An 18998-nucleotide genomic window follows, 5' to 3' on the forward strand; every position below is an offset into this window, starting at 1 on the left:
ATGAATCCCACATCTCATCAATGTTTCAGTTCTGTAGTACGTCTAATATAAATATCCATCATTCATTTTAATGCAGATCCTTCGTGGAATTCTTTCATATATATATATCGACAATGATTCCTGTGGTATGACGGATACTACTGTCACTTAATCCTAAATAGAAGGACACAGACTTACAATATAACTCAATCCAATCTTCCATTCATCCAAAAGTCTGTGAGAAATACACAACACATTAGAGTTTCTTCTAAAGGAACACCACCTACAATCTTACACAGTTAGTCCATTGCAAATAATATCTATTTTTTACTTGTTTTATTTAAGTATTGTCAGTTCTGCACAACCCTCTGTATATTTGTGCACATTTGTACCTACACAGCTTTCCCCTCCATAACAATACTGCAAATATTTTTATTTGATTATTCTGAGTAATTTGTCATAGTAAACTCTACGTTTTTTTGGTATATCCAGATTTCATGTTAATAATGTTCTATATCTTAATATATTTTAAAAAATGTTCTTTTTATGTTCTTTGACCTGTATGCACAATATACACCAAGGCAATTTCCTTGTAGCCTATGTGTAAACTTACTTGGCAATAAACCTGTTTCTGATTCTGATTAAGGAACTACCCTCCCCAGCATGTTAGAAAAATATGACATATTGGGGGTTAAATAAGCTTTTAGGGAATTACATTTTTTTTGTATTCAATCCAGTTAGAAATCACCATTTTGCCCAACTTCCCCCTTTCTGCAGGGCCAATAGCGAGCAGATAAATCCTGACATATCTAAAGAGCATTTTGGAAGGTATAACAATTAGATAATTCCATAAACACACTCAAATCTATACAGACTGCATTGCCCTTGTGTAAAGTCGGTAAAAACTAGGTGGCGCTAAATCACGTGAAGTAGGAAACCAGCCGTTGTTCCATCAACGAAGAAGAAAACTCACAATGTTGTCTTCCTGTTTTCACTCACGTGGAAGAAGAGTCCGAGCGTAGAGCTCGTGAAGCGTGTGTCCGGCAGAAACACGAGCAAAGACCGAAAATGACTCAGTTAGACGGTGTAATGTAAGTGTGACACTGTGAAATAACTCACCGTGTTCAGGTCTCTACTCTCTTCTTGTCCAGCACTCGAAAAAACGCACTTTGTTAAGACTGCTAGCGCTAGCCTAGCATAGCTAGCACGTTGTTGCTAAACACGCACTGTAAAGCTGTAGTTACAGTCTGTCATAAACTTGTACTAACTATATGGCTAACAGAACGCAGTCCAGGTGCATCACTAAACTGTTATATATTATTTATTTAGACTTTCAGCAACGACCATGGTCAGACTGAAACATAGTGCAAAGAAAGATATTATTTGTATTCTATTATAACAAATGTGTTTTTTTCGTCTCTATATTAATGTTAGCTTATTCTGTATTATTGCATGTCTTTCTTTTTTTAAGCTGCTATGGCACTTTTGCTGTAACAATGTACATTTCCCAGCTGTGGGACTAATACAGGATTTCTGATGATAAGGGTTATGATATGTTAGGGATGTAAATATATTTAATTTATACTTCTAATTCTATAATTGTATGTAGCTGTTTATGTGTACTTCATAGTGGATGAACTCTAGTGACTTTTAGGGCTACGGTAAGTATAAGTTTGTCTTCCTATTCCTGCCTGTTGGTGTCAGCTGATAATAAAATACAGATACAATTGGAGGGATGAAACCCTCTTTAATGTCACACATACATGCACACAGCACACACATTACATGTTACTTGTGAAGCACAAGGAAATTTGATCTGCATTTAACCCATCCTAGTAGTAGAAGCGGTGGGTAGCTATTGTGCAGCGCCCGGGGAGCAATGGGACTGAGGGGGGATGACAATCAATAACCAGCAACATTACACAATAAACCATATAGCCCCTGAGAACCAATGCCATGTTTGACACATATTTGTTTCTAAATCCTGTGGCATCTTCCCCTTCCTCAGAAAACCTAAAACAAAGCGCTCCAAGCGCTTCCTAGACAGAAGAGCGCCCAAGCTGACTGAGGATGTGAAGACCACCATGATTATGAAAGGGGGCAATGCCAGTCAGACCGTCACCCAGGCCCTCAAGGACATAGTGAGTAACCTGATGATGAAAGACATCTGTTTCACACAGTTGCATGCGCTTTTCTCAGTGTCCATTTCCAGATTATTTTACACATGACAAAATCACACTGTGTGTTCTCCTTCTGTTACACTTTTGAAAGTAGCTCAATGTCAACTCTTCTTTATTCCAATTCGGTACAATTTTAAAGTGTCATTCTGAAAAAGAAAAAACACAGAAGATCTAATCGCAGTGTTTTATTCAGACTGCTGAGATGGGTGTAATTTGACCTAAAGCATCCCTCACATCACTACCTTCTCTTTAAATTGGACTGGTTGAGTGTTGTGTTCTAGTGTGAATCTCTACAATAAAGTGATAAATATCACATTTATATCATAATAGGCGCTTTCACACCGGAGTACTTTTCCCAGGAATAGTTCCGATAGTTCCTGGGATTTTGCGTTCACACAAAAAAGATCTGGAACTAAAGCTTTTTTTTGCAAACCTTTGCACCCCTTTACCGTCCCTGCTAGAGAGCAGGGACTTTCCTGGGGAGAAAAAGGTTCCCATTTCTGATTAGCTTGGCGGATTACAAACCACGCCCCGTAAAACAATGAAAAGGTTTTGTGAAGCCGCCATTTTATTTGCTCACATTAGCATTAGCCCTGCGCACCAACGGAAAGAGACTAACTTATGGCAACACAAAAGAAAACATGGGAGCGCTGGAGATGAGGAGGTGTCGTCGTTCTGGCGATTTACTCGGAAGGCTTCAAGCCAACTCCGGGGACTTCCGGCCGGGGACTTCGGGTGACAGTATAAAGTGGCGAAGTCACGCCCATCTACTTCCGGTTCATGGGACCTTATTTCTGAAAAATTATGTATTGAAGTCAATAGAGAAAGAAAACTTATCTTTCGATCCCATTTAAATTGTGCCACGAATTACACATGATGTTTGTCAATATTGAAAAATAATTTCCGTGTTAAAAAAGTCACAGTTTGTCGTAAAACTGTTGAAATATAAGACTATAAAAAATACGAAACTAGAAAAACTACAAATCCCAGAGTCCCGTAAGTGATGTCATAACTGATGTCACAATTGTTTTCCTCCGCTAAATATAAGAGATGGCTAAGATAAGATAACTTTATCAAGATGCCTGTGTGCTGCTTAGTACCAGGTTGTTATCATACCAGCAATGGGTCTTGCTCGTTCTTTCGCTTCCCGTCTGATGAAAGGACCAGGAGTGGCTGGCTGAATCAAGTTAGCTACCTAGCTAGTAGCAAGCACGTTAGTTAGCATTACAGTCTTAGCCTTGTCATTTTTATTAGCCTTAACATGAAGTAACATCAAGTAACCCAAAATGTTAACCTGTTTAGCCCTGAGCCTGTTTTTCAGGTCTCAGGCTCGAAAATGACATTCCCAGAACAAATGACCATATCTTCCCTTCTAAAACAGGGTTCCCACGAGGTCTTAAAAAGTCTTAAAAAGTCTTATATTTGATAATCTGAATTTAAGGCCTTAAAAAGGTCTTAAATATGACCAAAAAAATAAAAAAGGACTTAACTATGATTTAGAAGGTCTTAAAAATGATCGGATTTGAAAGATACTTCTGTGTTGCGATAGCGTCTAAATGTGTTTTGGGGGAAATGTCCGGGCTTCAAAGTAACCAGTACGGTAAGAGCCTTTCAGTTCCCCCCAACAATTTGTATTGAAATAAATCAACATGGAACCAGTAATCACTAACTTTGTTTCCCCCGGCCCCTTATCGGAGAACACCCAGCTAGTAACCTAGCAACCAAGCTTCAGCTAGCGGCAGTCAGAAACTCAGGTATCTTCGAATCTACTTACAAATAAATATGGGGAAGTTCAACCGTATTTGGTTGGAAAACATCAAATTTAGTGCTTGGTTGAAACCAGTGGAGGGAACGTGTTTGAAGCCTGCTGCACCTTTTGCAAAATAAATTAGCGTCTGTTTTGCTAATGTAGCGTTAGCTAGTGCAGCGTTAGCTAGTGCAGCAGCTCCCACAACAACACCGGGGGACCTCCGGGCGACGTTTGGGTCTATATCAACCCTAAAAGCGGAGGTGCTGTCGACGCTAAATACCGTAGCTAAACACCAATCATACAACAGCAACGATGAAAGATTGTAGCCAAGGCAGCAGAGCTCTGAATATAGCTCTTGTCACAGACACACACTAGGACTATCCCGAATACCATTTTTCGGGCTCCGGATATTCGGTAGTAATCGGCAGCGAATATTCGGTGTGGAGAGATTTTTGTTTTTTTCAAAAGGTTTCATAACAGGCTCCGAATCCGAGACACCTGACAACACGCTGTTAAGCAGAAGCGCAGAAAGAGCATACTATTAAGATTTATATTTATTTATTGTAGGGGTGCACCGAATGGGAAATTCTTGGCCGAAACCGATACCGAAAATAGGAAACGCAAATGATTAATAGAAATATATATAATGTATACATTTTTTACCAATGTTGTTCAGCTACCTGATTATGGAAAAATAAATGATTATGGCAAAACTTAAATAATAATCACTATTATGGGTCCATAAAACATTTATTCAGCACTTTTGAATGCATACAGCACATTAATTCCAAGTCAAGTGCATTTTATTTTCTCTGTAGGATAACTACAACAAAGTGCATTCAGAACAAAGCCAAGGTTCTTTAAAACTGCATAAACATCTAGGCCAGTAGGCCTACACCAAAATAGTGTAAATAAAGACTGTAACAGCCAGGCCTTCAACAACAACAAATGCACCTATAAGTGCATGCATACAAATGTGCAAACTGGATAAATCCACATGAATGTAACTATTTACAAATGAAATTATAATTGAATTTCAAGAATCTGTAAATAAGGCTGTCTGTCCTCATGAGCAAAGTAGTAAACATTGTATAAAGATACATAAAGTGAAAACTGGATACAAAATCCACAATCAATTACAAATTAAATTACAATTTCAAGAATCTGCAAATAAGGTGGTCTGTCCTCATGAGCAATGTAAACAACATTGTATCATTTAGATACCGAAAGTACAATATATTGAACACTGTGCTGCTGTCATTTTCCCCTAATGATAACCTGAGATGGTGAATTATAACTCACAATGAAAATTGTTCAGGAAAGTGGGTATAGAGTAGACATGTAGAACTACATAAGCTTAGGATAAGCCAGCCTTGTCTACTTATTAAGGAAAAGTGGGAGGTTATTTTTAATGAACAGTAGCTTCTCTGCTTTATCAGCCATAAATCTGTTCTTCTTCTCATCAAGCACATGAGAGGCAGCGCTGAACAGTCTCTCGCTGTCAGTGCTTGTGATTTGATCTTACTCCGCATATTTGTCCGGGTGTTTTGATTTCAAGTGGTGGAGTAATCCCGAAGTGGTGAAAGTCTTTGCAGTTACACCCCCTCGAGAAATGTCTGCTGAACACGTTTTACAAATCGCAATCCACGCCTCTTTCTCTGATATTTTGAAATATCTCCAAGCGGCAGACATGTTGGCTGTGAGCCAGCCGCAAGCATGGTCGCGCGCCGTACTTGTCGCCGCGTTTTGATTACGTCATCACAACAACACGTTAGTTTACCAACGTAACCCTGTTCTCTGACATTCGATGGCCGAAAGCCGAAAGGGCCTTTTTAACCATTTTTCGGCCGATAATTTTCGGCGGCCGAATATTCGGTGCATCCCTAATTTATTGTCTCAGTACTCGCAAACATTAAAACTAAATGTGCCCAGGGACCAAATCTGCTTCCAAATTCTGTCTATAACGTTTTACAACCTGAAGAGTCAAACAAAGATACAAAAAACATATTTCTGTTATAACAACAATACTTTTAATAACATAGCCGTAACAGTAGGCCTAACAGTGTAATACTTGTTACAGATACAGTAAACAGTATTTAAATAAATGAAGAACGAAAATTAAATGAACGAACTGTATGCCAATAATTGCCTTAGCCCCAGATGTTCCCACATTACTCCTATTATTTTCACTATTCAGATAAAATTGAAAAACTAATATAAAAAAACTATTTGGTTGCTTGCTTGCAACTATTTTCCAAGCAAAGTAAGTGCACATTTTTATCCTGTGTAACGTTACTGTTTGAACGGCGGATAAAGCAGCTTCATCATGGCAACTTGACAACAGCTAAGCTAGGCTACTACTTACAGCATCCAGGTGACTTTTCAGAGTTGTTGTGCCACCGTGGTAGGCCAGTTTCTTGTCGCATATTTGGCACACTGCCTTCTTATTACCGTCGTCCAATTTAAAATGGTCCCACACAGCTGAAGTCTTCTGCATTTTGTGTTCAGGTGTGTGAAACGAGGTGAAGCGTGCCGTTTGCGTTCGTGACTGTGAGTGAACGCGATGTCAGGAGCACAGGCTGAGATTGTATATATTTCCGCATTTTAACAGTGCAATTCAAAAGTATAAATATAGTATAAGAATATGGCAATTCGCCTTTATTGATATATATATATATATATATATATGCATATATTTAGGGGGAAAAAAATAATTTGGGAAAAAAAAACGAATATCCGAAAAATGAAATTGAAACTCGATTAGTTGGCCAACGAACAAATATTTGAATATTCGGGTACAGCCCTAGTGGCAATGTCTCAAGATTTAGCAAAAATAATCCTTTATTGAACATACAGTAACATAAATACTTCAAATCCACAAAACAAACAATCAAAAATGAAAAAGGGTCGCCGCTTATTATTATTTTAATATTAAAATAAGATGCGGCGTGCATCTTTCAGCAGCGGCGCTGCGCCGCCAATATTTGTATATAGGGGAAACGCTGGGTACTTATTCCAGTGTGGACGCGATTTACTAGATTGTTCCAGGAAATAAAAGTTCCGGGAACTATTCTTGGGAAAGGTACTTGGTGTGAAAGCGCCTATTGTATTTGTTATGTGAGTAAGAACTGCTCCACTGCTGTGAAGTAAAGACATTTGATTATAGAGGAAGGTTCACCTGGAAAGGGTCTTTGATGAGAGGGTGTGACAGATGATCACAGGAATACTGATGATTTCCATTGCTGCACGCATTTCCATGAAAGCTGCTGCCTCACTAGCAGGATTATAAATTCCCCATGTTTCTTCCTGCAGTACTCTCTGAAGAAGCCCAATGCTGTGCTGTACAAGAAGTAAGGGAAATTACCACTATAACAGTATATCATTATATTTTTATTTTCAAGTAATCTACCAGTTAAATTATCACGATCAACGAGCATTTAAAGAACTATTAAATGTTATTTTACTATAATTGTATTAAATCATTTCTCATTTACTTGTATGGGCCCACAATCTATATTCCTGGTACTAATTCCACCGAGAATGAGAGACAGACACTGCCCTAACCACTTCTCTGAATTGGCAGGATTCCTGGTGTCTTCTAACATCCTTTTTTAAGATAAACTATAAAACGGTGTCTATTTGCTGTAGTGATATCCCTACATTATACAGCAGAATCACTGCTGAATCGAACATAAAACAAAGCTGAATTTGAAATACATTTACACTAAATTGTCTTGAGTGAAAATAAAAGTGTTTAAATCAATACAATAATGTTCTATGGCAAAGACGAATAAAGCCTCTAAACGATGCACACAATGGCTAAGGAATAAAAACGGTGGAAAGAATATCCGTCAGTGCTGCATCAGGCAGGTCAGACTGCACCTTTGATGACACACAGGCCGGTGAGGGTTAGGAAACATGTTAACTAACTGCCGTCTATGAAATCTGTATTTGCTTTTCAGGAAGAACATAACACGACCATTTGAGGACTCAACATCACTGGTAAGTATAAACAAAAGAGGGAACTCTCCCAATGCTTTATTACAATTAAAACATTCATGTTTTCCAGTATTTACTAATCATTATTATCATTTGAACTCCATCAGGAATTTTTCTCTAAGAAGACAGACTGTTCTCTGTTTCTATTTGGCTCCCACAACAAGAAACGACCCAACAACCTTATATTTGGTAAACTCTCTCTTCCTACGTGACTCACACAAATCTTTGCTTTCACATGTCACTTGTCTAAATGTATTTATTTCTAATATTGAAAAATGATCACATGCTGATTATAAGGGGTCTAGTAAACGCCCATGTTGACAAGTACCAGCCTACTGTTAACATAATCTTATTATAAAAAATATGTAACTATTCAGGCTTTCTTTCAGAATGTTCATCTTTGAAGCAGTGCATGCTGAATGATGTATGTGTCACTGTTTGCAGGTCGCATGTTTGACTTTCACCTGCTGGATATGGTTGAACTTGGAGTTGAGAAGTACGTTGCTCTGAGTGAGATCAAGGTAAGCTCGTTTTCAGTAACCTGTGTTTTCTGTCTGTCTCACTGGGATGCAGGGTCAATGCAAGTGTATGCCCCGTTTAACCTTTAATTTGTAGCCTGTTATGTCGTGACCTACGGTTGATATACATTGAGCACTGCTTATTTTAGGGCTTTGGTCATATGCAACTCTCAATGCCATATTCATAAAAGGTCACCTATGTTTTATACATAAATGTGTTGCCAGTGTGTTAAGAGTTGAAAATCTCTCATTAAAATAATGAGAGAACACATTTTAGTGCGGTGGGTTTTCATCTGAACTCAATAAGAACAGTCCTCTCTTTCAAGGGGTGCTTTGCCCTCAAAATATGAAGCTTTTGAAAACCCTTTACCCATAATGGTGGCTCAGTAATGGCATTATCTTATGTAACATATTTTGCCTTATATTTGGAAAATGATAACCAATATATAATTGAAAAAGCTAAGAATCACCCTTTTCCAATGAGTGTGAATGGGCGCATCATGTAATGTGTGGTGACTATTGCCACTCAATATCACCGAGGGATGGCTGAAAAAATTATTGCTTTTTTAATACCATTTAAGCGTCTTTAAGCATTAGGAAAAGCACTATGCAAATCCCATGTATTATACTATGGAACTCACTACCCAAACCCATCGGAGACTCTTACTCCCTCACTGCATTCAAAAAATCACTCAGAACCCACCTGTTCAACACTGTATTCAAACTCTGACCACCTCCCCTCTTTTCTGTTTTTGCTTGTTTCTTTTTGTATTTCTCTTTGTTTTTGTTGTTGATTTAGTCTCAGTCAAAGCGTCTTTGAGTTTCTAGAAAAGCGCTATAAGTATGTGATATTGTTATTATTATCTGTGTCGCTCAATTATTGACTAACTACTGAATCTTTTTCCAGAGGTGTAGATTTGTATAGGATACAAAGATGACATGTCAGTCGCAGTCACATACAACAAATGCAATCATTATTTTCTGTGCAGTTTTTTTTAATGTTTGAGAGTAAACTGGTGATTCCACACTGTATCTGTTTCTATTGCAGAACAGTAAATGTCCTGAGGGGACCAAACCGATGCTAGTGTTTGCAGGCGAGGCTTTTGATACAGACAACGAACACAAACGTCTGAAGAGTCTGCTCATAGGTAAACAATTATAATACTCAGAGAATGCATCTCTTAGAAAAGGTTTTTTGTGCTAATATCAGTTATGTCCACCTCTCAGACTTCTTCAGAGGTCCCACTGTGTCCGCTGTGCGACTGGCAGGGTTGGAACACGTCCTGCACTTCACAGCCCTGGATGGGAAGATCTATATGCGCAGCTACAGGTAAAATAGATGTGCTCAAAAATGTTGTAAAGAAAATAAGGTCTGGGTGTCGACTGTATGATGTTCATGTGTGATATTGAATAGATGTTTTTTTTTTTTTTTTTAAGTTCTGGGTGAAAAATATATAATGGAGAATTGTCTAACCCTCCTTTGGATCATTCTGTATGAAAATCAAACCTTGGTAAAGCAGGCAGCGCCATGTTTCTTTCTGCAACACACCTCCTACGACGGAGATGTTAATCAGTGATGTAAATTAGTCGCTTTTCGGCGCCTCCCACTTTTTTAACGCTGATTTGGGTCAATTGTGTAATTCGTGGAGAACCAAAGAGTTTTCGTTTTGGGGGGGGGGGGGGGGGGTCCGTCCGTCCGTCGACAACTTCTCACTTCAAAAAACAAGAAGAAATCTAGATCGCAAAATAATTAAACAAGCGAGTGCCTGTCTTTCCTTGCCAAGGACAGGTTCATTGAACACAACACGAGCGTAACGTAACGTGGTTATGTCTCGTCTGAAAGGAGTAACGGAGAGCACCGGAACGCCGCTCCAGCTCTTCAAATATTGCAGTACCCATAAGGAGCCGTACACATGCCGCAGTGTTTGCGAGGCTGTGTCTTTAGTTGTAAGCACAGTGGCGATCTGTTGTTATTAGCATCTGGTTAGCTAGCTATGCTAACGAATTTAAAGAGCTTTTCTACAACCATGTGGAAGAGAGCTCTATCCTGAGAGGCTCAAATAACCTCAAGCTCAGTGAGGTTAAGGCACACCTTGATATGATCATTATAGTTATTAATGAGACATTAGAGACAAAATTATTAACAGGTATAAAATACTATGTGAGAGTAAAAAAAAAAGTTATTAAACATGTAACATGATTGATTTGTAAAATATCCAAAAATAAACATTTGCTTACAGTTCTGTTTCATATGGGTGTTGAGAGATGTATCCATAGATCTCCTCATGTTGCTCTCAAAGTGCACCAGATTGATGCTTTTAACTTCAATATTTAAAAAAAAATCTTCCCGGGGGAGCATGCCCCCGGACCCCCCTAGAGGAGGTTAGGTCCCTCTCCACTTAAATCATGTTCACATGAATAGGATACTAAATACATTTGCACACATCTTGTGTCCATATCTTTCTGTTTTGGTGGTCATGCATGCATGTATGCATGCGTCAAACATGAGTCATGGTAAGATATCTGGATTCAGAGGTTGCTTTTTCTTTACACAGGATGAAAGAAAGGCCAAATGAATGGGCTGTGATTTTAGTTTTTTTAAGCAGAGGTTGAGTTCAATCATTTGTACGGCCCTCGGAGGATGTTGTACAAATTTAAAGGAAAAAGGTTCCCCACCCCTGCTATAAATAATATTAAAAACCCTTGATTTATAACTTAACATCTCTGTCTCCTATTGATCTGAGTAAATTATAAAGAACAGCCAGTTAATTGAAGGATTATAGCACAGGCCTTTGTCAGACGGTATATTACGCTGTTTTTTTTCTGCTTCGAATAGTTCTCTCTTTTTTCACCATACGTGTGTTTGCATCACTGGTTAATGTTTGTCATTGCAGGTGTGTGTTGAAGAAGTCTGGGTGCCGCACGCCGCGGATAGAGCTGGAGGAGATGGGGCCATCATTTGACCTGGTCTTAAGAAGAACACATCTGGCTTCAGATGACCTGTACAAGTTAGCTCACAGGAAGCCCAAAGCTCTGAAGGTAACAATCACCGTTCTCCAAGCTTTGACAGGAGATGGAAAGAAAAGCAGGGGCTTTTCTTGACTATGTTCATTTGTGTTTGCCTAATCATAGTCTATTATAGGCAAATGAATGGCCCCATGAGGCTGCTCGTGTACTGCTTACTCTTCACTGCACGGTACCACTGTGCTCACCTCCTGTACAAAGCACTTTTCAGAATTTTGCTTTCCAACGCACTTCTGACTTTTTATGGTTAACATGGTTACAAATTGTAGCCAGCTATAAATATATATCTGGGTGAAATCATTTAAAATATGTAATCACAATTCATTATAGTTCGCTATGATTTACACATTTCCTGAAGTAAAACAAAATAAGAGCGAGTGGAATGGAGAAGGGACAACATGGCATTAGATCCTGACTCAGTGTGCATTGAAAATTATTGCCCTGATGATGGCACCAGAGGGAAGATCCCATTGTTGCCTAGCTTTGTCGAACTGTTAACATTCTCACTTTAAATGAAAATAATAGAACTTAATAGTGTTATTTTGAAAGACCTGACATATCGGAGGTCTCTGTTGGTATTCTCTGCCTTTAGCTTCTCGCAGGTGATTTTTTTTCCTCAAGAATGTTTCCCAAGAACTTGAGAGATATTCATACCTTTATCGCCACAGTTATGAGTTATAGTTACACAGTATGTTGAAGGTTTTCTGACTGGAAACAGAAAACGCAGGGTGTATTAGTCAAACTGTTTATGCTTCGCTTTATCACTGTTACAGGCCAAGAAGAAGAAGAACATTTCCCATAATGTATTGGGCACCAAGTTTGGCCGGGTCCACATGCAGAAGCAGGATCTGGCCAAGCTACAGACCCGTAAGATGAAAGGCCTAAGGAAGAGGAGGGGGGATGTGGTCGCTGAAGACCAGGACGCACAGGCACCCGAAGTGGTTAAAGTGGACAGCTGAGGAAAGCAGCGCTGCAGAAACTCCCCGTTTATCAGACTGACATGTGCTGATCCTTGACACCCTTTACTGTCTTGTAAGCAGCCCCGAAGCAGAGGGGATACACATTTATTAAACCTGCCACTATTGTTTTACTCATTACATGTGACTTCCTTGTCTTGAGCATCATGACTGTGTTGTGTCAGTTCTCTGGTCAAACTCATGAGCATCAGGACTTGGGTTATGTGGAAGTCGGCCTTAAACTGGCTGAAGTTCCTTCTGTAACTTGTAAAGAGTTTGTAAAATGGGATTTTACTAGCAGCCTTAAAACAAATAAAAGTCTCTAACCTGTCAAGTTGTTCCGTAAACATAAATCTTTGTAAATATGAGAAGTGTATTATACTACTGCAGGGCCAGCGTTAGCCAGAGTCTCTAGGCCAAACAGTGATAAACCATGAGACGATACTATTGCTAAAAAAAAAGTTGGAAAGAGGTAAAGAGGGCCTTGGTAACCAAACGTCCCCTTCATCCAAAAGCAGAATACGGAGCAATAACCAAGCAGTTCTCTGTGTGTAAAGCAGAGTTCTCTGTGGTTGTACTGTCAGCCTGCTGTGGTTGTTATAGGTGACCTAAAGAAGGTGAGCACAGTGCTGCGCGTCACGGCACTCTGCAGCCCTACACCTGTGGAGGGAGTTCATGAATTGATCAGTGAAAATCAGAATATCTTTAATGTCATCACACAGACGTATAACGCAACTTCTTTGACATCTCTCACTGCAGTAATAAAAATAGAAATAAATTAAAGCAGCAATGCAAATAAACGAAATGTCAATATTTACACATGTTACGGACTCGCATTTAAATGTGCAAAACTACAAAAAAGTTGATACATCTGTGTGTTCATAAATAGTGTTAAAAGCAACCAAAGATGCTAACAAAATAGCCATACATATTTATAAGCGTTAGCGGTTACAGTCTTCGATGGGTGGAGGTCATGATCTGAGTGTGAGCTCGGGGGGCGGGGCTTAAGGGGCAACTCAACTGCGCATGCTCTGAGCGCACATACGGGTTGCGTTCCAATAGTCCCAAAATGTTGTCGCCGCGGACACTACACGACACGCCCACCTGACACGACCCTACGGTGGCTGAGAGGCACTACCGTTAAAAGCTAATTGAAGACACTACACAGGAGGAGAGGTTTAGGGGTTTAGGTTTGGGAGGGAGGAAGAAAGATTAGGATTAGGTAAAAAGGTAGGGAGTGGTTAGGGTTAGGACGGGGGGAAGGGAAGGGTTAGATTGAAGGGAGGGAAGAGAACTGCTACCCGGGAAACAGGATGCAACGGGTGGTCTGTGGAGCTCCACCCACGTTGAGCTCCCGCCCACATCGAGCTCATTGAGGCACTGAGAGGCTTCTCGTCCGCGGCCACAGCTAGACCCTTCTCAGCCACCGTAGTGTCGTGTGGGGTGGGCGTGTCGTGTAGTCTCGTGTAGGGTCTAGCTGCGGCCGCGGACAGTACAGTACACAATCAAAAAGAGAAATATGAACGTTAGTTTTTACTGAAATGATCAAATAAAGTCAACATTTCACTGAGCTGTGTGGGGTTTGTTCAACTTTTAAAAGATGTTTGAATGGTGATGGACACAGTGATAGTTGTTAAGGACTAACGTTTATAATAAATACATTTGTATTGATTTTAAGATATTTTCATACAATCATACATATTGGGATCATTTGTATTAATGTGGACCGGAGGGAGAGGGTGACGAGCATACATTTCACTTTCCTTTTTTATTTCAATAACAACTTTGGTCATGAAGAATATGTTTCTCTGTTGTCCACGTTCATAAAGCATAAAACAGCAGCATTAGAGCATGGTGCAGAGTCTCTAGATGAGTCCCTCGTTCTTGTTAAACATCCATGTAGTCCGTTGTATAGAACACTAGTTTCCATAGTTTCACCACAGCAGCAGACGCACACAATGACGTCCGCTGGCGCATCATAAACACGTCGGATAGTGAAAGTGCATTCGGTGGTTCTCAAAGTGGGGTCCGCGACCCCCCGGGGGTCCGTGAAAAGTTTTCAGATTCATTAATTTAAATTATCGTGATATCATTTTCTTTTTTTCTTTTTTTACAAAAGGCTTCATAGTTCAACAAATAATATTTTATTTTTTTAATCTAAAATAGTTCATAGATTACGTTCTAATCTAACAAATCTATACATTTAAAAAGCAAGCGCGTCACCCGTTACCATGGAAACAACAATAACTGGTACGTCAGTCAGAGAGCGCCACTGCTAGCATCATAGAGATATAACACGGCTAGCATACTATGAAGATGGACAGATTTTTAAAACGACCGGTTACGGCTACAAATGAAGTAAATGAAAAACAAAAAACAAAAGTAAGGAAATACGATGAGGAGTATCTCCAATATGGATTTATTGAAATGGAAAGGAAACCGAAATGTCTGATATGCCTGCGGTGTCTTGCCAATGAGGCGATGAAGCCTGCCAAATTGAAGAGGCACCTCGAGACCAAGCATCCAGATTATGTAAAAAAAGACCGGGCTTTTTTTTAGAGGAAGGCCGAGGACTACCGCCAGCAACAACAACGGATGGTTAATGTTACGCCTGTTTCTGCTAAAGAGCAGACGACGAATTTAGGACATGTCTGCTGATATCAAATCACAACTGCTGGAAAGACTGAGAGGTTCTACATTTGCGGTTCAATCGGATGAGTCCACTGATGTGTCCGGCTCTGCGCGGCTCATCGCACTGGCGCGAGAGGAGAGGGAGAGCCGCAGAAGTGAGACTGACTGAGATTACTTTGAGCAACATGCATGGGAATAAATTACAATATAATACATTTGTGTGTATATTTCTCGCTATTCAGATGGTCTGCTGCCTGGTGCTGCTGTTGCGCAATGTGCAGTAGTGTCCTCTTTTCGCACCATGACATTATCAGTTATGAATTTGTTTTTCACTCCTTGAGAAAATAGACTTGTGGCTGAGAGCGTGTGAAAAATGGCAATTGTGTGAGAGTTGGCAGCCCTGTGAACTCGCTTGACATTATTATGTATGAAAATGCCAATCAGATTTATTTAATTATTAATCGAAGGTGCCGGAACGCTGTTCTGGACCGTTCCGGCCCACTTTAACCCGTGTGTGTGTGTGTGTGTGTGTGTGTGTGTGTGTGTGTGTGTGCGTGTGTGTGTGTGTGTGCGTGTGTGTGTGTGTGTGTGTGTGTGTGTGTGTGTGTCTGTGTGTGTGTGTGTGTGTGTGTGTGGCTATGTGTGTGAGCAACATAAATGTCAGATACTGTATGTTGCATTTATTGATTTAGTTTGATATGTGTGTCTTTACTTGCAGAGAGAAGCAATCAGCTTCATGGACTGCCTTGCATCACTCCAATAGTGTCCAGAACTGGCCGCCATTACAAGTAGTGGTTTGGGATTGGAGCAATGCAGTTGCAGTTGTTTTGCAATTTACTTGATATATGTTGCGATGCAGGCATGTGTTCAATTGTTTATAGCCTGCATTTATTTTGTTATTAGACTTTTATAAATCATTCAATTTTAACTAAGAGTGAAACACTTGATGTGTTATATTTACGTGTGTGTGTGCGTGTGTGTGTGTGTGTGTGTGTGTGTGTGTGTGTGTGTGTGTGTGTGTGTGTGTGTGTGTGTGTGTGTGTGTGTGTGTGTGTGTGTGTGTGTGTGTGTGTGTGTGTGTGTGTGTGTGTGTGTGTGTGTGTGTGTGTGTGTTCTGAAATGCACTTCAAATGATCACTTTTCTCTTGATTTTCCTTTGATATTTTGTTTAGGTACACTGTTACTTGCAGCTTATTCATTGATTGTTTTATGGGTATTCTGTGTTGAGATGGTGCAAATATTTTTAATACCTATCTAATATATTTCTAATACATTGCTCTTGTGTTGTTCTTTCACATAACTAAGACTATAGAAGTGTAAAAAATAGGCTACGTCAGATTATTCCAAGGGACATGTCAAGTCAAGTCAATTTTTATTTATATAGCCCAAAATCACAAATCAGAATGAGGGGGTCCTTGGTGTATTCTCTATCTTGTAAGGGGTCCTTAGCTGAAAAACAATTGAGAACCTCTAAAGTACTGCAGTCTCTTCTCCTAAGTCCTTTTGAATTCTCCTATCCACTATCCCTTAACCCCGTGACGTTTCACTCAGAGGTCAAGGAATAGGAGATAGGGTTAGAATTTAGGAGCTGATTTTTGGATTATCGGAACGCAACCACGGTTATGGAGTTAAGGCCCAGATACACCGGCCAGTCACCTGAGAAGTCGCCGACACCGACTGTTGCGTCGCCGGACTCTCCTGCGTATTTGCCGACTTCGCGCACTGGAACCCACCGCAAATCCGAGCCGAGCACGTATGAACTGCGTATGCGTGAGTGGCAATAAATCTCCTTACCAGCAGGCGGCGGTAGTGTGTATTCATCATTCAAAAGAGGCAACAACCGGAACAACCGGATAACAGAGAAGAAGAACAGACTCCGTGATATAAACAAACAACAAATAGCGTTTTTCTTTCCATTTTCACTCTCGTCCATTGAAAACATGAACGAACAGGAGCTCTATAAACCGATGAGGTGAAATAGCCGTCCGTGTGTGTTCCATCTTCCATTTAAAATCATTTGTTTACCTCCCTCACTTCCGTTAACGCTTGTCATGCACTGATTCACTAGCTGAACAGCCTATCAGTGTTATCGCTTTGTCCGACTTCCGGTGGTGTTCCCGACGCCGATTCAACAAGAAAAGGCATCAGGTTGGCAGAAAAGACCCGACGGTGCGGCGCACACCACTCCGAATAGGAAGTGCCCACGCTCATGTTCGGCCCGAATCCCATTTACTGCCGATTTCGGGCCGGTGTATCTGGGCCTTTATGGCTAGAAAGGATCCGTCTTGTGTAAAACTCTCGCGAGAGTTTGCAAGTCACGTGGCTGAATGTCTACGTTTGGCAGGCAGCCTTTCAGTTACGATCGTTAACATCAGTGGGCCACAGCAAATGATGGTGAGAAGCTAAACTATCTATTAATTATGTCAATTACAGGGAGTGTGATTGTTGAATAGGGTGTTAGCGGTCTTGCTGTTCAAAGAAGAATGACAACACTGTAGATCACCAACACTATGGTTTATTTTTTATTCACAGGCAAGTCAACGTTGTCGCAGTAAAAGTCCCAAGATAGCTACTGGTGCAATAAAATGTTCCCTTTCAGTGCTTCACTATTATGTCTGATGTTTCTCTGTTAATATTGCTGCTGCATTAATGTGTATGTTGCATGTTACTGCTGTAGATGTGTTTCCGAGCCGCTCCGATTACAACGAGAGTTACAACGAGAACGTGACGTCATATTTACACAAGACGGATCCTTTCCATCCTTTCTAGCCATAACCTGTTGCAGTTGTCATTTCAACGTTAAAAACAATGAAACGGCATGAATTGCTTCATCGCATTCTAGATCCTCTGTCTCGAGCCAGTTAACTAGCGGGCCTTCTAGAGTACCCTGGAACCGAGGAAAACTCTGAAAGAATACGCCCATTGGCTACAAATCAATATATGATTGGTTGATCAAACTGTCAGTCCAAACATACGCTCTCATTCAGTGCAACGGCCAGGGCATTCTATCAAGGATGGAGAATACCTTGGTTGAAGGATACTCTACCCAGAGACCCAGAACAAGATCTGATTGGTTGCTTTCTTTTCTAACAGAAAACCACTGAAATGCGTAGTGCATGGTCCGAGAAGGACAAACAAATCAACGTAACACTGTAATATTACAGATCAACAACAAAGATACGATTCTCATTTATTCATTTTATATACATTTTATTTATATAATTAAATCTATATTTTGTTTGTTTTATCTTAGTGTTCCAGGGTATTCTCTGAATACCTTGAAGGTCTTGACGGTTCGCCACTGATATATTTACTGTATATAAATATATACAATTTCAGAATCAAACAGAGCACTCTCATAAAAACGTAACACTATCAGAGACTGGATATATCTCCCCCCCCCCCTCCCCCCCCCTTCTCTCTGGTTGCTACAATGGGGAATTGAAATTACGGGCCAAAAGTTTTATTTACAAGTATTAAAATTAAGCATAGGACACCAAACCAACTGAGACCCGTCTGTCTGCCGCATCTACGCACTGTACAACACACACACACCTACACACTGTACCACACACACCTACACACTGTACCACGCACCTATACAGCTCCTAAAGCATATAATCAGGCTACAGCCGTTGTGTATTTTATAATGTGAAGCACTAAGTGAAAAATATCAACTCTTTGTTTGTAGATATCTACTAAACCAAAGCAAATACAGACAGTAGGCCTGTTATACTCAGCGATATATATTTTACACACTGCTCTGCTTTCTGCACGGACCTCACAGCTGTTGTCTCTGTAAACATTAAACATTGCGTCGCGATGAAAGCAGTTAATAAAATAATATCCAGGGGATGCATGCATAGCTGTCAATGGCTGAGATAATTCCGGCCGTGCGTCACGACCATTTAGAGGTTTCTCAATACTCAAATTTCCCCTCCGCGACTCCTCGACTCCTCGG

The 18998-nt window shown here is 40.2% G+C and overlaps 1 protein-coding gene across 1 annotated transcript; it reads left to right on the forward strand.

Moving 5' to 3' along the window:
• Window positions 1-911: 911 nt before the first annotated feature.
• rpf2 (ribosome production factor 2 homolog) lies at window positions 912-12740 on the forward strand. Its single transcript, XM_079642056.1, has 10 exons — window positions 912-1070; window positions 1988-2120; window positions 7222-7259; window positions 7872-7911; window positions 8016-8097; window positions 8353-8429; window positions 9475-9574; window positions 9654-9756; window positions 11321-11465; window positions 12224-12740. Exons 1-10 carry the CDS (start codon window positions 1048-1050, stop codon window positions 12407-12409), a joined length of 927 nt encoding a protein of 308 aa, XP_079498182.1. The 5' UTR covers window positions 912-1047; the 3' UTR covers window positions 12410-12740.
• Window positions 12741-18998: the final 6258 nt, after the last annotated feature.

Source organism: Notothenia rossii, assembly GCF_949606895.1.
Source record: "Notothenia rossii genome assembly, chromosome: 8".
In the NCBI taxonomy this organism is placed as follows: Eukaryota; Metazoa; Chordata; class Actinopteri; order Perciformes; family Nototheniidae; genus Notothenia; species Notothenia rossii.